Here is a 16,122-nt window from a genome sequence, read left to right on the forward strand (position 1 = left end):
GCCGTGAAAGTTGACCATAGTTTGGATTGGCACACGAATGATGACCCTCGGGATATTCCCATTGGCAGCCCTTTCCGCTATCCGAGCATTCGAAACGCTGCGATTGGCTGGCCGCTACCTGGGAATGCAAATGAGGACTCTGGGGGCTATAAAAGCGCCCACTGGTTCCCAAAGGATAGAGATAGATATCCTTCACGACCATGGCTTTCGCCTCTTCTCGGCCTCGCAGTGGCTCCTTATCCGCGGGCTCCCAGCGCTGGCTGCCGGGCTCCTCCTCCTCGTCGGCGGGCTCGGTGCGCGGCAACAGCTCCAGCGGGTCGGACTCCTGGTTCTCCTTGTCCCGGCTGCGGGTGGCGCTCCCGGCGGCCCGCGCCAGCGCCGACGCCTCGGCCATCCTGCTGGGCCCCGGGCGGCAGCAGGAGGCGCTGCAGGGGCTGAACGAGCGCCTGGCCGGGTACCTGCAGCGGGTGCGGGGGCTGGAGGCCGCCAACCGGGCCCTGGAGGGGGAGATCGCCGCCATCCGCGCACGCCGGGCCGAGGCCCGAGGACACAAGGACTGGGAAGCCTGCGAGAGGCCCCTGGCCGAGCTGCGGAAGCAGGTGAGCAGTGGGCGTGGGAGCCAGCATGTCCTGGCTGTGGCTTTTTGGAAAAAGACTGCACCCTTTGGAAAGAAATGGCAATCATAACCTTGTTGAAAAGGGGATAATAATAGTAGTAATAATAATAACACTATTATTATTATTATTATTATTATGAACATGTGAAGACCACCTTTGAAAACCTCCACTCAAAAAAAGGCATGACAACAAACTGCTTACAAATATACATTCAGAAGGAACACACTTTAAAATATCTTGTTGGACTATTGAAGAAAAACTTCAGTGAAAATATCACTGATGTTAGCTACACATGACATGAACATTTGCCAACAGAGCTAGATCTAAAAGAGTATATGCTGTGCTCCCTTGGTATCTGCTGGAGTTGGGTTTCCGGGGCCCTTGCGATACCAGAATTGAGCTCCATTATATACAATGGCATAGAAAAATTGCATAATCAAAGTTTGCTTTGGGGACTTTGTGGGGGAGGGGGGACATTTCCAAACCATGGATGCTTGAATATGTTTAGACAGAACCAAGGATATGGAAAGGTAGCTGTATGTATCAATGCCTGCCCTTCCACATAGAGTGCAGATCTGGTGAAGGGAAGACACTGGATTGGAGAGGAATCTGGTCTTGTCTGCCTCTCCTCAGTCCCAGAGGAGAGTATGGAGACTATGGTGGTGGGGAGACCGGACTCAGGCCCTTGTTACCTTCCTTTCCTCCCACCTCACTACCCCCAATACAAGTTTAGCTTCCTGGCACAATACTACCCTGTGTTTCCTTCTGGGAAGGAATCTGTAGTCACCACTGCTGTCACCACTTCTCTTTCCTGCCCTCACCAGCATCCTTGCAGCACCCCAGAAAGCAAGCAAAGCCCTTGCCAAACATCTTCTTTTCCCACACCCTTCTTACTTTTTTCATCTATTGCCTTTTGACAGCTTTATTGACAAAGGCTGGCTGTTTTTTTTTTTTTAAAAAAAGACCCACCAGCTACCTCCCTTTCTTGAGAACAAACAACCCCTTCTAACTTCCTCAAGCAGTTTGTTTACCTATCCAAACATTAGGCAAGGAGGACAAAGACACTCTGAAATTGAAGCTGTAAGAATTTTGCTGGGAAAACCACATCATCTTGGTTTCTGAGGCCCCTTCTACACTGCCATATAAAATCCAGATTACCTGCTTTGAACTGGATTATATAGTAGTGTAGATTCATATAATCCAGTTCAAAACAGATAATGTGGATTATTTGCTTTAAAAATCTGGATTATATGGCAGTGTAGAAGGGGTCTGAGACATCCTTCAAATAAAGCTCAGATTGTGTTAGCTTCATTGTTGCACTCAAAATTCCAGTTGTTCAGAAAGCCAGTCAGTTTGGTTGATGAGTGAGATTTTCATGCTGGTATCCTTGAGTAACCTACTCAAACCTATTCTGTCCTCTGCTCTTTTCCTTGCACAACTTTTTCTTGGTTTTTTTCTCCCACTTCATGTGCTTCTCAAAAGAGTGAACTGGGGGTGTCTTGCTTGTTCCTTTAAAAATTACTTCCAAATGAAAGAGCACTGGCAGATCTCTCAGTTTGAAGCACTAGTTCTAAACACATAGAATCATAGAGTTGGAAGAGACATCATGGGCCATCCAGTCCAAGAAGCAGGAAAATCGCATTCAAAGCACTCCCGACAGATGGCTTTCCAGCTTCTGCTTAAAAGCCTCCAAAGAAAGTGTCTCCACCAAACTCTGGGCCAGAGAGTTTCACTGCTGAACAGCTCTCATAGTTAGGAAGTTCTTCCTAATGTTTAGGTGGAATCCCCTTTCCTGAAGTTTGGAGCCATTGTTCCGCATCCTAGTCTCCAGGATGGCAGAAAACAAGTTTGCTCCGTCCTCTCTATGACTTCACCTCACATATTTATACCTGGCTATCATGTTTCCTCTCTTTTGCAGGCTAAACATGCCCAGTTCTTTAAGCCACTCCTCATAGGTTTTGTTCTCCAGACACTTAACTGGCATTGAATATAGTATAACTTACTGTTATTTTTATCGAGTGGCACCTTATATCCATTTGTTGTTGTGTGCCTCCAAGTCATTTCTGAGTTATGGTCACCTTAAATTGAACCTATCATGGGTTTTTCAGGGACTGAGCATGTGTGATTTCCCCAAGCTCACCTAGTGCGTTTCCATGGCCAAGAGGATCTCCAGGGTTGATCCAATGTTCAGACCACAATGCCACTTGTATCTGTTACTGACACACAAATGTCTATTTCCATAACAGGTTGAAGATCTCAATATGGAGAACATGAGGCTGCTTCTAGAGATTGATAATGCCAGACTGGCAGCGGATGACTTCAAGCACAAGTCAGTTGTTTTGCTTCCACCCCTGTTGGATCGTGTAACATTAAAAGCATGCCCATGGGCAGAGTGCATCATGTTGTCGTTAACTTCTAAATATGAAGAGACTACTCCAAGAAGGAGAGGGAAAAATCATTCTGCATACCAAGAAGACTTGAAAAAGAAAAACCCAAATCCTTTAATTTTTTATTTTTCACAGCTCTTGTTCTCTGATTACTAGAGAATGGGAGCTATGAGAAAGTAACAAAATAACACTTATCTGTGCTAAGTGGCTGTTACTTTTGGAAAGGAAGTTTTACCAAGCATGTTTACTTTCTAGGACTCTGAAACAATGGATTAATATTTGGCACTCATCTTAGATTCCTTGAGATGAGTGCTAAATACATTGATTCACTGATAAAAGTTCCAGTCCTTGTGCTTGCATTCTCTGTAATGCATTTTTCGCCAGAGCTCTCCCTTTGCTTTCCTCTTAGTCCAGTGGTTCTCATCCTGGGGTTCCCAGATGTTTTTGGCCTACAACTCCCAGAAATCCCAGCCAGTTTACGAGCTATTAGGATTTCTGGGAATTGAAAGCCAAAAACATCTGGGGACCCCCACGTTGAGAAGCATTGTCTTAGGCTGAGAGATTGGGTTTCCATGGCCATAGGATTCATAGCCTGGTCTTCTAGAGTTCTAGTATAACATTTAAACCGCTATACCATGGTGAGTCAAGAAAAAATTGGGGAACCACTTCTACTCAAGAGTCATCATTGGTAGTCATCAACCTGTCACACTTAAGCCCCTTCTACATTGCCATGTAAAATACAGATTATCTTATTTGAACTGGATTATATGGCAGTATAGAAGGGACCTTAGTGAGATGTGTATGTATTTTATTTTTATGCATCTGAGTACAAAAGCAAAAGCCAAAAATGAGAATTAACCCTGAAATTTCTAAGTCAATGTTATTATGTTTTTTAAAAAGTCAGCCATGTATCTTACTGTTTTGTTTCTTGTCACCTTTTTGTATTTCCAGGCTGGAAGCAGAGCAGGTGGTATGTGACAGTGTGCAAAAAGACACCCATGGATTGCGCAAAATGATTGATGACACCAATTTCCTCCGCTTGAAGCTGGAAGGGGACCTGGAGTCTCTCCGAGAGGAGCTTGCCCACTTGCGCAAAAATCATAAGGAGGTAACAGCCACCAAAAGGAAAACACATGAATGGAAGGGGGGCTGTGGCGCAGGCTGGTAAACAGCTGCTGCAATAAATCACTCTGACCATGAGGTCATGAGTTCGAGGCCAGCCCGTGGCGGGGTGAGCACCCGTCAATTAAAAATAAAATATAGCCCCTGCTCGTTGCTGACCTAGCAATCTGAAAGATAGTTGCATCTATCAAGTAGGAAATAAGGTACCACTCATAAAAGTGGGGAGGCAAGTTTAACTAATTTACAATGTTGGAATGAGGAAGTGAGGAAGTGCCATCAGAGTGGATGATGAAGCAGCTGCTCCCCCCGGTGGCCAGAATCGAACATCTCCTCAGGAGAAGGTTAAAATTGCCTCTGCGTCTGTCTGTCTGTTGTCTCTGTCTCGGTTTGATGTGTTTATGGGCATTGAATGTTTGCCCTATATGTACATAATGTGATCCGCCCTGAGTTCCCTTCGGAGTGAGAAGGGCGGAATATAAATACTGTAAATAAATAAATAAAAATAAATAAATATCCCAATGAATGCATTCACATATGACTCACCTAAGAGTACTGTGTCTCTTTTTCTGCTGCTGTGCTCTTTAGAATCCTGAGAGTCTAATTTTGCGTGATTGTAATTGATTACTTTGCAAAATATAACAGGATAGTTCTCTATTCCAAGGTGCTTTTAGTCTAATATTTGAGACTAGAAGGCAGTGGCAAACAAAATAATAATACAGTAGAGTCTCACTTATCCAACATAAACGGGCCAGCAGAATGTTGGGTAAGTGAATATGTTGGATAATAAGAAGGGATTAAGGAAAAGCCTATTAAACATCAAATTACATTATGATTTTTCAAATGAAGCATCAAAACATCATGTTTTACAACAAATTTGACAGAAAAAGCAGTTCAATACACAGCAATGTTATGTAGTAATTACTGTATTTACGAATTTAGCACCAAAACATCACAATGTATTGAAAAGATTGACTACAAAAACATTGACTACTAAAAGGCTGACTGTGTTGGATAATCCAGAACGTTGGATAAGTGAATGTTGAGACTCTACTGTAATAATAATAATAATAATAATAATAATAATAATAACAACTTTATTTATAACCTGCCCTCTCTCCCCAAAGGGACACAGGGTGACTTACAAAAACAAAATAGAAATAAGCAAAATAGAAATTATTTAAAAACAATTAAAACAAGCAATTAAACATTCACAAATAACACAATAATAGTTAAAACAGGTAATAAATTCCATAAACAACATAGCGAATTAATAAAATCAACATGATAGGTATCAATGAAAGAATCAACAAAAGGTAGCAGTAAACAGTGTAGGACTGTTAATTTTTTTTCACTTATGTATACATAGGCTTGGTTACATTGGGGATTTGGAAATTATACCAGTGGGGACAGCACAACCAATGGTGTTTTTTATTTCCTGTAGGAAGTAGAGGCTCTCAGCCCTTTGATTGCCAACTCCGATGTAACTGTACAAGTGGATGATCCGCAGAAACATGACCTGAGTGAGACTATAGCAGAGATCCGCAACCAATATGAGAAAGCGGCTGAGCAGAATCGTGCTGATGCTGAGAACTGGTACAAAGCTAAGGTACGAGAAAGGAAGGAACCGGGAAAAGATGGGAGAGAAGGCGAGAAGGCATGGGTTTTCTGTAACTCTGAACTTCCTCCTCCATATTATTGTTCCTCACCTTTGCAGTTTGAATCTATGTCCCAAGAAGCTGATGTGAACACTCAAGCACTGGAAGAAGCCAAACAAGAGCTGTCAGAACTTCAGCGGCAGCTGCAAGGTCTGGAAATCGAACGCCAGGGCCTCCAGAAAATAGTAAGATGATTAGCCGCTTTTCTTCCCAAATCCCATTAGAAGCAATACATCTCGCCCCATTTTGGCATTCTGGGCAGGGCAGATTTATTCTATTTGTAATAATAATTATTTATTGGGAATTAACAGGGACACCAGTTGTAGCTTTCATTCCAAACATATGGTGAGTTGTCTACATGAATCAGTGACTCCATGTTCCTGACAGAAATCTTAGCAGAAGTTGTGCTTACGGTATGTGTTCAGGCAAAGCAAAAAGGGGAGGGCATCATGATCTCCACAGAGCTGCTGAGATCCAGAAGGAGGAGCAGCAGATGGTACTACATCAAGCCTACCATAAGCCCCAGTGAGACATCCGCTTCAGGTTTTATGTGATGGAATGGGGTATGAAGGACAGAGTTGTGTGTGTGTGTGTGTTTGACACCATCTGCTCTAGTCCTCTTAAACCCTCAGGTTAGTGGAGGATGTCATCCTATTGTCAGGGTTGGAATCTGATTCAACTACAAGTTTGGTTGGCTTGGATATGGTAGGTGCCATTGAGTCTCTCATTTTAGTAAATGTCTGGGAGCAGAGCTAGTCAAGAAATATTCTCCATTTAGTGGCTTGCAGCTGCTATAGATGAATAAAGCTGTACTCCATGGTGTCTTTGTCGTGGGAGCAATAATTGTGGGAGGATATGGTCATTTTTTTGTTTTTTTTACTATGCCTTCCTCTCTGTGGAATGTCTTTCCCTTGCAATGGTCCTAATTTACATTTTGAAATACACACCCAAGGCTCTGCTTCAATCTATTAAGTGGCTTTAACATGTTAACTTACAGTAGAGTCTCACTTATCCAAGCCTCGCTTATCCAAGCTTCTGGATAATCCAAGCCATTTTTGTAGTCAATGTTTTCAATATATTGTGATATTTTGGTGCTAAATTTGTAAATACAGTAATTACAACATAACATAACTGTGCACTAAACTACTTTTTCTGTTAAATTTGTTGCATAACATGATGTTTTAGTGCTTAATTTGTAAAATCATAACCTAATTTGATGTTCAATAGGCTTTTCCTTAATCCCTCCTTATTATCCAAGATATTCATTATCCAAGCTTCTGCCGGCCCGTTTAGGTTGGATAAGTGAGACTCTACTGTATTTAACATCTTTTTATTCTGTTTACATTATTTTGTTTTAAATATGGAATTGTTTTAAATTGCTTATATTGTTTTACTTGCACATCATGTACAGATCCCAGGAGAACAGGTGGGAGCGAAATATTTTTATTAATTAGTAAGTTTAGGGGTGCAACTTTTCTCAGCTTTTCAGCTATGATTCTCTCCTTGTTCTACAAAATACGAATATTGTCCTTCTTTGTATCTGCTTATCCTGAGGGTCATTCCTTTGATGTTGCTGTTTCTTTTAATGTGATGTCATGGTGTCATAGATCAGTGGTTCTCAACTTGTGGATCCCCAGATGTTTTGAATTTCAACTCCCAGAAATCCTAACTGTTGGTAAACTGGATGGGATTTCTAGGAGTTGAAGGCCAAAACACCTGGGGACCCACAGGTTGAGAACCACTGTCATAGATCAATATGTAATGTGGAATTCTCTATGGGATTTAGTATGTGTAGCAGCCGTAGTTACAGTGCTAGGCAGTTAGTCCCATTCTGATCTCTTAATCCCCTCTTAGTGGGCAGCAGTCACTGTGATCGGGGCGGGGGATCTGTTTCCCTTTCAATGGTGTATCCATCCCTTTGTCTGAGCAACCATTGGCAAAATAGGCAGGAACAAGATAGCTGTTGTAATTTCCCCAGTGGTGGAAATTGCTTCCATGAGAGGGGTAGGTCTAATAGCCAGCTACTTCCCAATTGACAGAGGAACAGATCCCTATCAATCACAACAGCTGCTTCCCAGTGAGAAGTTGGGACTTTAGTGGTCCTTCTGTATCCACCTAAACTCAAGGCTACAAATACATAACCATCAGGTGTGCATAACTCTAGGTTACACATTCATAACTGCCATAGAGGATTCCAGCCATACTTAACATTTCCTTTATGGTGGCATTAATCTGTGCAAATGATGACTGGGATTCAAAGAGACCTTAATGTTTAAGCAAGAGGGCTGTGCCACTTCAGTGAAACATCTGGCGGGTTTTTTCTTTACACAATTGCTCACCAAAAAGATATTTCTGAGGCATTTAAAATGGTGAAGTGAATTGCTGTTCAATAAAGAATGATTAAACCCCAATGAATAAACAAAAGTGGTTTTCTGGGGTTGGGATGAGGAAAGGTCCTGGCCAATACTAACTGGTTATCTTGTCATACAACCCCCCCCCCTCCCCATCTCTAGAGTAGTGGTTCCCAGTCTTTTTTTGACCAGGGCCCACTTGACTAGGGTTCACTTTGACCAGGGCTTATTTAATCAGGGCCCACTTGACCAGGGATCACTTTGAACAGGAACCACTTTGACCAGGGACCACTCTACAACATTAGTACCAAAAGGGTTACGAATCAGTTTCTGGTCAACTTTAGATTCAGTTTGGTTATTTGGGGTGCCGATTCAGAAAATTGCATTGGATTAGACCACATCAGATCTAGTTTCTGAAAGAGAACGTATGCCATCCAGTAGTCATCATCTGCTTGCTCACAGAAAATCATATTTAATAATCTAGAGCTAATGTGGTCTATCCAATGCAATGGTCATCTCTGCAGAAAGGAACGGAAACAAAATTAATAAAATAAAATAATAAATAAAGAGGAAGGAGGTTTGTGGACCGGATTTTTGTTCTTGTGGCCCACTGCTGGGCCACGGCCCACAGGTTGAGAACCACTGCTCTAGTGTGTGGTATCTGACATGCTGTGATAACTGGGTAGACCAAGCATGGGCATTTGTAACCCTAGTGGCTATTCTAGCTTAGGCTGATGAGAGTTGCAGTTCTCTATCACCGGGAAGATTACATGTTGCCAAAAATTGCTTCAGAGTGTTGTTGAAAGCTTTCATGGCCAGAATCACTGGGTTGCTGTGAGTTTTCCGGGCTGTATGGCCATGTTCCAGGAGCATTCTCTCCTGCCATAGATTTGGGTGAAATGTCGGGACAGAATGCTTCTGAAACATGGCCATACAGCCTGGAAAACCCACAGCAACCCAACTGCTTCAGACATTTTTATAATGACACCTTTTTATAATGACATTCCTTTGACACAACACAGATATTATAAGTAAACAAAACATGACACTTTCACCTGACCAACCATTCTGTGATTCAGGTAGACACCCTGGAGCACACCTTGAAGAACACGGGAGATCGCTATCACAATGACCTGACCCATCTCAACCAGATCATTGTGAAACTGCAAGATGATCTGGCAGCTTGCCGGGCTGACTTGGAGAAGCAGGCCCGAGACTATGAAGCACTTCTGGATATCAAGACCAAGCTGGAGAATGAGATTGAACATTACCGCAGCTTGATTGAGGGGGTGACAGACAGGTAACAAGAGGAAAACTTCTCATTTCCATAACTCATGCAAACCTTCTTTTGAAAGAATTGAGGGTTGATTTCCCCCCACTTTGCTCTCAGTGAAGCTTATGTGCAGCATCCATTCTTGGTTCTCGAATAAGGTTTTTCTCTTCTGAACTATCTTTCCAAATATGTTTATTCTATTCAATTTTGAACTGCTAAAATACAAACAGTAAAATACAAACAGTAGAAAAAAAATCAGTTCTAAACTGTTCCTTCAAGCCACTTTGGCCATATCATGAAAAGACATGTCTCACTAGAAAAGATGACAGTGTTTGGTAAGGTTGTGGGCAGCACAAAGAGGAAGAGCACCTTACAGATGGATAGACTCAATCAAGGAAACCATGGCCTTGAGTCAGCGAAGTCTCTCATTCATAGGGGCTCCATATGCTGAAATCAGCTTGAAGGCAATTAACAACATAACACTTTACAACTTAACAGTATTATGTAAACATCATCCATCCATTATCTCACATCATCCATCACCATTGATAGTGCTTGCAAGGTCTGATAGAAATTGTAGCCCCATATCTGGATGAGACACATAATGAGAAGACAGGAAAGCTTGGAAAAGATCATGATGCTGGGAAAAAGGAAGGAAAAAGGAAGAGAGGCCGACCAAGGGCAAGATGGATGGATGTTATCCGTGAAATGACTGGCCTGACCTTGAAGGAACTGGGGGCGGCGACGGCTGACAGGGAGCTCTGGCGCGGACTGGTCCATGAGGACCAGTGAGCATGCTGGATCTAGTTATAGACCAGCTGTGGGAAAAATCTGATTCTCCAGATGTTGCTGAAGTGCAGCTTCAAAATTTCTCACCATTGCTATGCTGACACTTGCAGATTGACAAAATCTAAAAGACCACATGATTTCCACCTCTGAAAACTATGGCAAAAGTGATTTGAGTGTTGGACTGTCACTCTCGAGATCAGGGTTTGAATCCCCACTCAGCCATGAAAGCCCACTGGGTTGACAAGTCACACACTAAGCTCTAAAACACCCTGTGATAGGCTTGCCTTAGGGTCACAATAAGTTGGGAATGCCTTGAAGATACACAACAAACATATACAACCCCTTATCCCAGTTTATGGGACATAAGAGAAGCCTCCCACAAGGATGGTAAAACATCAAAACATCTGGGCGTCCCCTGGGCAACATCCTTGCAGACAGCCAATTCTCTCACACCAGAAGCGACTTGCAGTTTCTCAAGTCACTCCTTACATGAAAAAATAAATAAATCCCAGTTTATCAAACTGTGCTCCTCCAGATGTTTTGGGCTTCAGCTCCCACAATTCCTAACAGCTGGTAAGCTGGCTGGGATTTCTGGGAGCTGATGTCCAAAACACCTGGAAGAGTAGTTTAAGAAACACTGCCTTATCCTATTAAATCAGTGGTTCTCAACCTGTGGGTCTCCAGATGTTTTAGCCTTCAACTCCCAGAAATCCTAACAGCCGGTAAACTGCCTTGGATTTCTGGGAGTTGTAGGCCAAAACACCGGGGGACCCACCGGTTGAGAACCACTATATTAGACACAAAGTTCTGATGATGTACGTAAGTGTTTAGAGGATGCAGGCTGAAGGCTTGCATCAGAGAAATAGCCATGGTATTGTAGTTATGCCCCTGACTGCTACCTGGTTAAGTGGGGACTTCCATGGTTCCTGTGTATCCCCTAAACTAGGGTCTCCATAAGGATTGTGAATATGAAACAGTCATAAATGTGTAATTCCAGGTAATACACTTTAAACTGCCCAGCAGTGTTTTGGATATAGGTTTTGGAAAATAGTTTTGGGTGTAGATGCTCGGAAAAGGCTTTTGATCATGATAAAATAACAAGAGGAAAAATAAATCGATCGGGTGCTGTTTCTTGTGAAACCGTGTTGGCAACCTCATGGGAAAAGCTGCCCCCTCGTAAAATTATATTTCTGAAACAAATATAAGCTCTTTTCCCTACAGCCCTTGTTTTATCAAGTCAGGAGCAATAAGGACTTAGACCAGATTATTCCAGTTCCAGAGATGCAGGGATATTTGATGAACATCATGTTGTGGCAGTTTGTTCTGCAGTACAGGTGTAAACAAATTTGTAGCAGGAAGCTCACCTGGAAAGCAAATTGCCTAAGGGCAGAGCATGCAAAACTCCTGCCATGTCTTTGTATTTTCAGAGGAGAGTTGCTGAATGCAGGCAAAGCAGGTGAGTGGTGACATTGCAGTAGTGTCATTAGTAGAGTGATGCTGCAGTAGTGACTTTAGCTGGCTTCTCGCAATTTGCATTTGTGTGGCCTACTTGCTTGCTGAACTGCTTGCTGATCCCCCACCATTAAAAAGCTCCTTCTAAGCTTTAATGCTGCTTTTCTATAAACAGGATTCATCTGAAAGTAGTTTGATTTGCAGAAGTTTGAGCTGCCTCATTGCCAACATCCATTGGTTATTTATTTACAGTATTTATAATCCGCCCTTCTCACCCTGAAGGGGACTCAATGTAAATATACATGGCAAACATTCAATGCTATTAGACATACAACACAACAAAGACACAGAGGCTACTTAACATTTTCCAGCTTCTGGCTTCATGAGGGTATGCTCGATTCTGGCCACAGGAGGAGCTGCTGCTTCATCATCCAGTGTGACACCAAGTCCTTGATAGAGTACTTCCTCATCTTTTGCACACATGCTGCTGGACATTTTTTATGGTGACGTAAATTAGTTAAATTAGCCTCCCCGCATAAGCGGTCCCTAAATTTTCCTACTTGACAGATGCAACTGTCATTCGGGTTAGCTCTGATGTTGGGACGAAGTGGAGGAAGAAGTGTTATGCTTGCCATCTTGAGCTTAATGGAGGAAAAGCTGAATATAAATATAATTACGGCACTAGCATCTTGCTTTCCTGCATTTTCTTTTTCTCATTAGAAACAATCTACTGATAAAAAAAATGGTACATAGCACCCAGGGCTGACAGTATGAATACACTGCCAGACTGTTTAGCATCACCATAATCGAGACTATGTTCTAGACTGGGGTGGGCAACTGTGGGAGAAAGAGGGCTACACTGCTCTCACAGTAGTCCTTTGGGCTTGGGAGTCGGGGTGTTTTTTGCCATGGTTTTTTCAGAATGAGACTGAAAATCCCTCTGTTTAATTCCTGATTTTAAAAAAGTCTTTCCTAGGCCTTTGAGGGCACTTGTGGGCAAAACAGAAAATATTTTGACTCCTTGGGGCCACACCTTGCCCATCTCTGTTCTAGATCCTTAGACTTAGAGTCACAGGGTTTCTTATTCCTTTTTTATTCCCTCTTTTCTGGTCTGTATGGTCATTCCAAGGTACCTCAGTATTTTGCTCCATCAAATACTAATGTGTGCATGAGTGCAAAACTATGCAATGTCTGCAGTGGTGACCCGAGTCCTGCAAAAGTGGTGACTTTGAAAGAACAGATTAGGGCAGGAAAAAACAAGCGTTAACTTGTTTCACCTACAGACTATTTGTCCGATGCAAAGTACCAATCTCTCCACTACTTTACAGTTGAGGGAAAAGTAGGGGTACTAATCTCTCCACTCTTACAGCAGAATCACCTAAACAACGATTTTGAGCAGGAAGATAGCACAGCATGGCAAAATGCTAAGTGTAAGCATAAGTAATAATTCACCCATAAAACTAATGCTGATAAATGATTGGCTAAATAATCTGTTTTTGATGAATCACAGAAGTATAGAAACAGTATAGCCTGAATCAACTCTTTGTGAGAAAAGAAGCTTACTTGGGCACTGTTTGTTCTGAGCCTGCAAAAACCTATTAGTCTAATGCTTTTTGCTGCTTCTTTTTAGACACCTGATTTAGAGATGGGTTAGAAATCTGTTCTATTACTCCAATATAAACTTTCCAGAAGAAAACATGGAACCAAATGCAATTTGCATTCGGAAAGCAGTATAAAAACATTCATATCTGTGATGCTGCTTGCAAGACGCAGTGTGCTATAAAGTGTGAGTAAATGCACTTGTCACTGGAAATACACATGCATTTTATACACATGCATTGGGGAGGAAAGACCAAGCAAAATTACACACAATTAAAAAAAAAACATTCTCCATTAAACACAGGACAGAATGAAACGATCAGTGGAAAAACAAGAATCTTAAAACCTGACAGATTTGCCCATCCTTAAACTGATCTAGCCTCCCTAATCCAGCCTTGTTTATTTTTCTAATTAGTTACTTTTATCAATTTCTTGCAGACACCAGGAAACAGACCATTAAGAAGGTGGTGGTCACTACACAAGAAATTGTGGATGGGCAAGTGGTGGCCCAGAGATCTGAAGAAGTGATCCAGTAGCCTCTTCCAGTGTGTGGGGTGTACTAATGTGTAGCTAATCTTGAATCAGCTGTGCCTTCTGTGGCTTAATAAACAATATATAAGAACTCTAGACATGTTGTCATATTTGCTTGCATAACTTCAGTATTTAAAAGGCAACACTTAATTCAAATACAGTAAAAATCTCCATATTCACGGGATATGTTCCTGGCTGAACTGCATTTACGTGAAATGGTGGATATGACCTATAGCTATAAATTACCTTACTTGCATTCCCAGCATGCCAGTCACCTTGGAGGATTAAGAAATTGCTGGTGGAGTATTCTCTCTAGGAATTTGCTAGGTCATTCAGGGCTAGGTCATTCAGTGGGGGGGGGGGGGGAGGATACTATAGAGCTGCCTGTAGGACCTAGCATATTCCTTAAGAAACCATTTCCCCTTCTGATAACTGAAGATGCAGTTATGGGGATTCTTACTGTACTTAAATATCAATTACATCTAATGACCTGTTGCTGATGTTCACACCTATACTCTGCTGGGATTTGAGCCCTGTAAAGCAGCCATGAGAAAGAGCAAATGTGGTATTTATTAGTTATGAAAGAAAAAGCGAACTGGCTCATTATTTCTCATTTGAGCTGGATAGTTAATTCCTCATTACACTATAAGCAGGAATTCTTATTGATTTCGCAGACTTTTCTCTTGTTGGTTTATTGGTGTATCTGCTTGTTCTTCAACTGCACGAAGCCTTTGCTATGTGGTCTGTTAATTTGGGTCTTGCAGAGTGTCCTAAGCAAACACGTTCTTTTCACTTAAGTTATATGGGTACACTGCATATACTTTTTCCCCATGTGTCCTTTCTGATTTGGTGTAAGCATAAATTAATAACACAAATGTAGAACTAAATACTCATACATCATAATTGGTAAGATAGAAAGATCTCCTTTAATAATGAACCCCAACAATATTTCTTCAGATACAGGCATTGTGAACGCAAAATACTTGGAAGAAAAACAAGTTAATATTGCATTATTCTCATAAGAAATACTGCAACTCATTACCGGTAAACATATTGCAAAGCAAAACAGCTTGAAAAAGGGGATAAGGGGGAAAAAAGTAAAGAAAGTAAAGTTGATCAAAATGGAATTAAGGTTTTTTTTTGTTTTGTCTGAACTATTAAGTCCTCGCAAGCACAGCTCGATTCTGCAGATCACTTCCCAAACTTGTGTAGAAAACATAACCCGATTGGATTTATTTCCATAAGAGCCCAGAGAGGTGCAACATTAAAATGCTACGATAATCATGTAGCAAGTGCTCCAGCCTTCTGCCACAGTTTTCCAGCTCCACCTTCCCTCAGGCGTTAACGGGATGCAAATGTCTTCCCCCTGGAAAGAAGGAAGCCACCTGTTATGGTAGTTCATCATCTTGAAGTCTGAGCTTTATGTACTTGCAGCACTCTCTGCCCCCCTCTTAAGGTGGTCAGGCCTGAGTTTCCAGGCCCATAAGCCCATTGCACTTGATTGACTGCCCTGCATACCTAAATAGGACTTGTGCTTGAAAGGGACCTTTCTCTTGGATATGCAGCAAACTTAATGAGGCTGTGGACATCTGTGGTATATCCCTTTTGGACAGTCTATGCTCATGGGTTTCTAAATAATTGTGATCTTGCATTCTCTAGCTTCTAAAACAAGGGAGATAAATAAACGACTTTTTCTTCTACCTATATTGTTCTTATTTTTCCTCCTCATCTGGCAATTTTTGTTATTCTTCTTACTGTTTTTAGGAACACTCTGCCCATAAATGGTCAATGTACTGACAAAACATTTTTCCTATAAATCTCAATGCTAAACTAAAACTTTCAATCTGAGTATTTGCTGAGCAAGCCTAGCAAGCCTTGTGCATAATCCAGAATTAGTTGATATTATACCCCTATGCTTGAGTCAAACTCTGAAGTTTGCCTATTGGTGAAAAATAGTTTCTAAGACTGATTCCAGAATGTTACAGAATGAAAGAAATGGAATAAGCAAGTCTAATTTTAGTGTCTAAAGAAAAATTAAGGGACAGAACAATGGTAAACATTTCAGTTTATTCCTGTGAAGAGGTCACAGTACTTAAAAGCTTCAGGGAACAAATTTATCTCTGTACATCTGAGGATAAATATATTTTCATATAATAGCCAAAGGCTGCCTAAGAAAGAAAATGAATTCCTGCGAAGGAAACCAGAAGTTTTTGAAAGGAGGCTATATGTACTGAAAGCTGAATAAGGCAGCCATAATTTAATTCTAAGTGTAAGTCACCTGTGCTTTCGGCTCTCACAGCAGGAGCCTGCATCCTTCCTCAGAAACTGCAGGCCTTCGTTCAGACT

At 41.7% G+C, this 16,122-nt stretch overlaps 2 protein-coding genes across 3 annotated transcripts in view; one reads left to right on the forward strand and one right to left on the reverse strand.

The window, feature by feature from the left end:
• The first annotated feature begins 166 nt into the window (after positions 1–166).
• Positions 167–13,872, forward strand: LOC100554207 (keratin, type I cytoskeletal 18). Of its 2 annotated transcripts, XM_003214949.3 has the most exons (8): positions 167–599; positions 2,864–2,946; positions 3,956–4,112; positions 5,568–5,732; positions 5,841–5,966; positions 9,212–9,432; positions 11,622–11,650; positions 13,684–13,872. In XM_003214949.3, the coding sequence occupies exons 1-8, from the start codon at positions 201–203 to the stop codon at positions 13,779–13,781; spliced, it is 1,278 nt and encodes a 425-aa protein (XP_003214997.2). In that variant the 5' UTR covers positions 167–200; the 3' UTR covers positions 13,782–13,872. The 2 variants fall into 2 exon arrangements, with proteins under 2 accessions (XP_003214997.2, XP_062823395.1); XM_062967325.1 differs by lacking the exon at positions 11,622–11,650 and having other exon boundaries at positions 170–599.
• Positions 13,873–14,683: 811 nt separating this feature from the next.
• arpc2 (actin related protein 2/3 complex subunit 2) overlaps positions 14,684–16,122 on the reverse strand; it is a 30,868-nt gene continuing 29,429 nt past the window's right edge. The window contains exon 10 of the mRNA XM_003214929.4: positions 14,684–15,142. Within this exon, the coding sequence (XP_003214977.3) occupies positions 15,118–15,142 (25 nt within the window). The 3' untranslated portion in view covers positions 14,684–15,117. The remainder of the gene's footprint in view (positions 15,143–16,122) is intronic.

Source organism: Anolis carolinensis, chromosome 1 (assembly GCF_035594765.1).
Source record: "Anolis carolinensis isolate JA03-04 chromosome 1, rAnoCar3.1.pri, whole genome shotgun sequence".
In the NCBI taxonomy this organism is placed as follows: domain Eukaryota; kingdom Metazoa; phylum Chordata; class Lepidosauria; order Squamata; family Dactyloidae; genus Anolis; species Anolis carolinensis.